The sequence below is a fragment of the Wasmannia auropunctata genome, unplaced genomic scaffold (genome assembly GCF_000956235.1).
Source record: "Wasmannia auropunctata unplaced genomic scaffold, wasmannia.A_1.0 LD336025.1, whole genome shotgun sequence".
Lineage (NCBI taxonomy): Eukaryota > Metazoa > Arthropoda > Insecta > Hymenoptera > Formicidae > Wasmannia > Wasmannia auropunctata.
The window spans coordinates 479,213-483,248 of NW_012026865.1; the positions used below are offsets into that span (position 1 = coordinate 479,213).

The 4,036-nt window shown below is 32.6% G+C and overlaps 1 protein-coding gene across 1 annotated transcript; it reads right to left on the reverse strand.

Moving 5' to 3' along the window:
- Positions 1-366: 366 nt before the first annotated feature.
- Positions 367-2,972, reverse strand: LOC105452916 (ribosomal RNA-processing protein 8-like). The gene is made up of 4 exons (XM_011694470.1): positions 2,576-2,972; positions 1,203-2,068; positions 895-1,131; positions 367-814 (listed from the first exon to the last, which is right to left on the reverse strand). The coding sequence occupies exons 1-4, from the start codon at positions 2,648-2,650 to the stop codon at positions 613-615; spliced, it is 1,380 nt and encodes a 459-aa protein (XP_011692772.1). The 5' UTR covers positions 2,651-2,972; the 3' UTR covers positions 367-612.
- Between the last annotated feature and the right edge of the window lie 1,064 nt (positions 2,973-4,036).

The following is a 4,036-nucleotide window of genomic DNA, read 5'->3' on the forward strand; positions in this document are numbered from 1 at the left end:
ATTTTAAATATTTAATCTAATACTTTATTTATTTCATAGAAAAATTCATAGAAATTTGGGCTTTTACCGAGATGTTAAATACATTCATTGTTAGTAAAAAAAACTATCTTATTGTTGTCCATCAAAATTAACAGTTGATAGAACTTCTATCAGTTAGTACATTATTAATTCTATATTTTTATATAGTATTTCTAATTATTCAAATAAAAAGTTCAATATATGTATTTATTTTAATTATGCTTCGTCATAAGATAATTATTTACGTAGTACAAAGCCAGCATAACATTTTATTAATCTACAATGAAAATTAATCCCAGAGAAAAAAAATTATATTTTTAGATAATAAAATAATGGCGCACATTGTAGTTGCAGCAAAAATATATCATATAATTATCTATTCTAATAAAAATATTCGTTTTTTCGTCCATATTTCTCATTGCTTATAGTAAATTAGTTTCCAATATTACAAAAAGCATAAAGGATTTATCTCAATATATCAAATATTGCAAAACATATTTTAAGTTTCTTGTGTAAAAAATAAAATATTGCTCAATAAAATAAAATCATACTTTTTCTTACACAAAGATTTCGATGGAACTGAGAGAGAGCGCTTTACAAAGATTTCAACGGAATTGGAGGGAGAGTTTTTTTCTTTCTTTTTTCTATAGCTTTTTCTTTCTTGAAATCCATAAAATAAAACATGTTTTGAGAAAAATCCTTCCACATAATTTTAAAACCATAATTGCGCAGCACTTTTATAAAATTTTTTACATTCTCGAATCTGCTTCTTACTTCAGCTATTTTTAAAACTCCACTAAAAATTTATTAAAACAAAAGCATTAATTTCTTATGTTACTGCTATCCCAATCCTAAAAAAATATCATTATTACTTACTCTTTTTTGAGAACTCTGTTGGCTTCTATGATATAATCATTAATATTAGATCCTATTAGAGAGAGACAAAATACGACAACGTGGACGCTTTCTTTTTGTAACGGGATGTGAGCCATATTACAAGGTTGCACTCTGTCATTCAGAGCAATAAAATCAAACGAATGTACTGTGTGAGGAACGCAAGCATCGAGTCGTGCTTCACCACATCCGAAATCAGCAATTATATTGTCCATTGGTCTGCAATTTATCAAGATATTATAATGTTGAAGCTAATATAAATTTTATTTATAAAGATATAATATACAAACATTTCTAAAATTGATGATATTATAACGTCCAGTGGATTTAACATCCATTGTCCAAATTGCCATTTATATATCGCATAATAAGCTTTGCAAGCATCAGGATACTGTTTAAAGTAACGCTTGGATATCTTACTGTCATTGTTGTAGATCTCATTAAGAAATCTGTATCTAGTCATTTCTAACTGTGAAATCAGTCTACCTTTCAAAATCTGCTTTGTTGCAAGTGTACTTTTAGCAAGCATTTCTTCTAATTGTTTGATTCTTTTTATATGATTGTTCAGCTTTAATATCTCATCAGTGTTTATGCTCAACCACCCGTCTGCTTCGGCTGACATCCGTTTCATTTTTTTCCCAGTTATTTTTTTAAGTTTCTCAATTTTTGCCTTTTTATGCTCAAAACTGATTGATTCTTTTGCAGAAATTTGTAATTTCTTCTTTTCTTTTACATTATCGACTCTTGCAGTATCCTTATTTGCATATTCAAGATTCATGTCCTGCTTTCGTTTTCTACCTCTTTTCGTGCTTTTAGTTTCGCTATTTATGTTAATTTTTTGCATTACCTCAGATGTCTTTTTATCATCTTTTAGATATCTTGTTGGGAAATCTGATCTCTCTGCAGTATTCTTGGCACCAAATTTATCTTTCATTTTATTGTGTTTTATTTTACTGTCCATGTCCATTTTTATTGAAACATCTAATCTTTCTGTATCTTTTACATCAAGTTTACAATCATACTTTATCTTTTTATTCTTTTGCTTGCTTTGTGTTGTTATATTTTTTGCCATTTCATTAGACATAGTTGATTTTTTTGAATCACTTTTACGTACACCATTTGATGACCCTTTATCAATCTTCTTTTTTCTTTGTTTCTGAAACAAAAAACCAAAAAAGATCATATGCATGGAAAAATAATATATTAACAGCTAACGTAGCTAACAACAATTTAATTGAAAATAATTTTATTAACTCAATAACTTATATTAATGAAAAAAATCACTCTTATTCAAGAGATTCAGTAAATAATTGTTTCATAGTATTGTTAGATTACTGTTAGCTAATGCTGTTAATACATCAATTTTTTCTGTGTATAAATGTGAAACCTGGTGAAAATAAAAATAGGTGCGTAACTTGTTGAGTGTAAGAGAATGATAGAAGCGTAAACGAAACTTCTACGAAACTTCTACGGTAGAAATTTATCAATGCTTCTTTCACTGTTCCAATTTACGTTTTCTAAGTTTCACTTATACGTTTCTCTCTCCCTTTACATTCGACTTAACTACGTTCTGATTTTATTTTTGTCAGAGAAATGAGGAAATGCGAGGAAATGCGACTTGTCTGCATCTCATTATTCAAGAAATTAAATGAGAATCAATTACCTTCATGACGGATATGCCCGTGCTTTTTATAGCAGGCGCCTTTTGGTCCTGTGCAATTCTATGTAATTTCGGCATTGTCACAAGTTAAAAAATATAACCATTTAACATAAATCACTGTACGCGACGATCGTTCGAAACTCGTGACTTGCTCTCGTTTCACGTTTCGCCAGGAGGGCTGCCAGCGAAGTTCACTATACCTATCTGATTGTGAGCCTCTTCAAAATAAAATAGCTGCAGATAATACTCATAATACCCGTCTAATCAAGTGTTAAAATGAGAAAGGAATGATGAAGAAGATACAGAGAATACGATTGAAAAGAACAAACGACAATCGTAGGAATGTGATGCTGCAGAGAAACAAAACAGCAATCAGGCTGCGTTCGGTTTGGCGCTTACAGCGCTTATAATCATCATTTGTCCTTGTTTAACATTTGATAAACAACAAGGATGAAATGATGTTGTGAGCGCTGTAACTGCGAAAACGAATGCAGCCTTACGCGGTAAAACAAACCAATCACAGTCTAGATTTTCAAATATATCGTTCGTTTATGACAATTTTCAATTATGATTGGCCGATTTTATTTCTAACTAAACGTATTTTGTATGCAACAGTGTGAATCGGACTAGAGAGCTTATAGGCTGCGTTCCGTTTGGCGCTTACAGCTGGTTACAGCGCTCACAAAATCATTTCATCCTTGTTGTTTATCAAATATTAAACAAAAACAAATGATGCTTATAAGCGCTGTAAGCGCCAAGAGGAACGCAGCCATAATTGAGAGTCGACAAGTCGTCACGTGATCTCACGCCCTGAGCCAATCAGCGTGCGATTCGAGGACCGACTCTCTGATTGTAGGCTCTCTAAATTGGACTAAATTTTTCGCGCATGCGTAACAAAAACGGAAGCTACGCATAGCAGTAGCAGTGAAAAGAGTGAAACCTTAGAGTGCGTTTCCATTAAGCGCGACCACCACAGTATAACCAGTAGGTCTACTCAGCGAGTTTTAGATTATCAGAGAAGCGTAACCGGTGTTACGAGTCCTGATTGGACTCGCAAATGACCAATCATAAGATTGATTTATCGGTATTATAAATGACTGCCGAATAAATCAATTTTATGATTGGCCATTTGCCATTTTTAATATTTTCTAGTACTTTTGCGATACTGCCATAAGCCGGTAGCTCTGATAATGGCTGCGTTCCGTTTTACGCATGATGCGCATGATTTATCCTTTTATCTTTGTTTAACATGTGGTGAACAACAAAGATACCATGATATATTATGCGCATTATGCGTGAAACGGAACGCAGCCAATCTAGGACTCTAATAGCAAATTCGGCAGCTTGCACTAGTGCGCACTGAGTGCAAACTTTTTCAGTGCCGCACATTCGATCAATGCTCTCTGCCCCAGTGCCAAGAAATCTTCGCATTCGGTTAGATTACATTGTTCTTATACACATCTC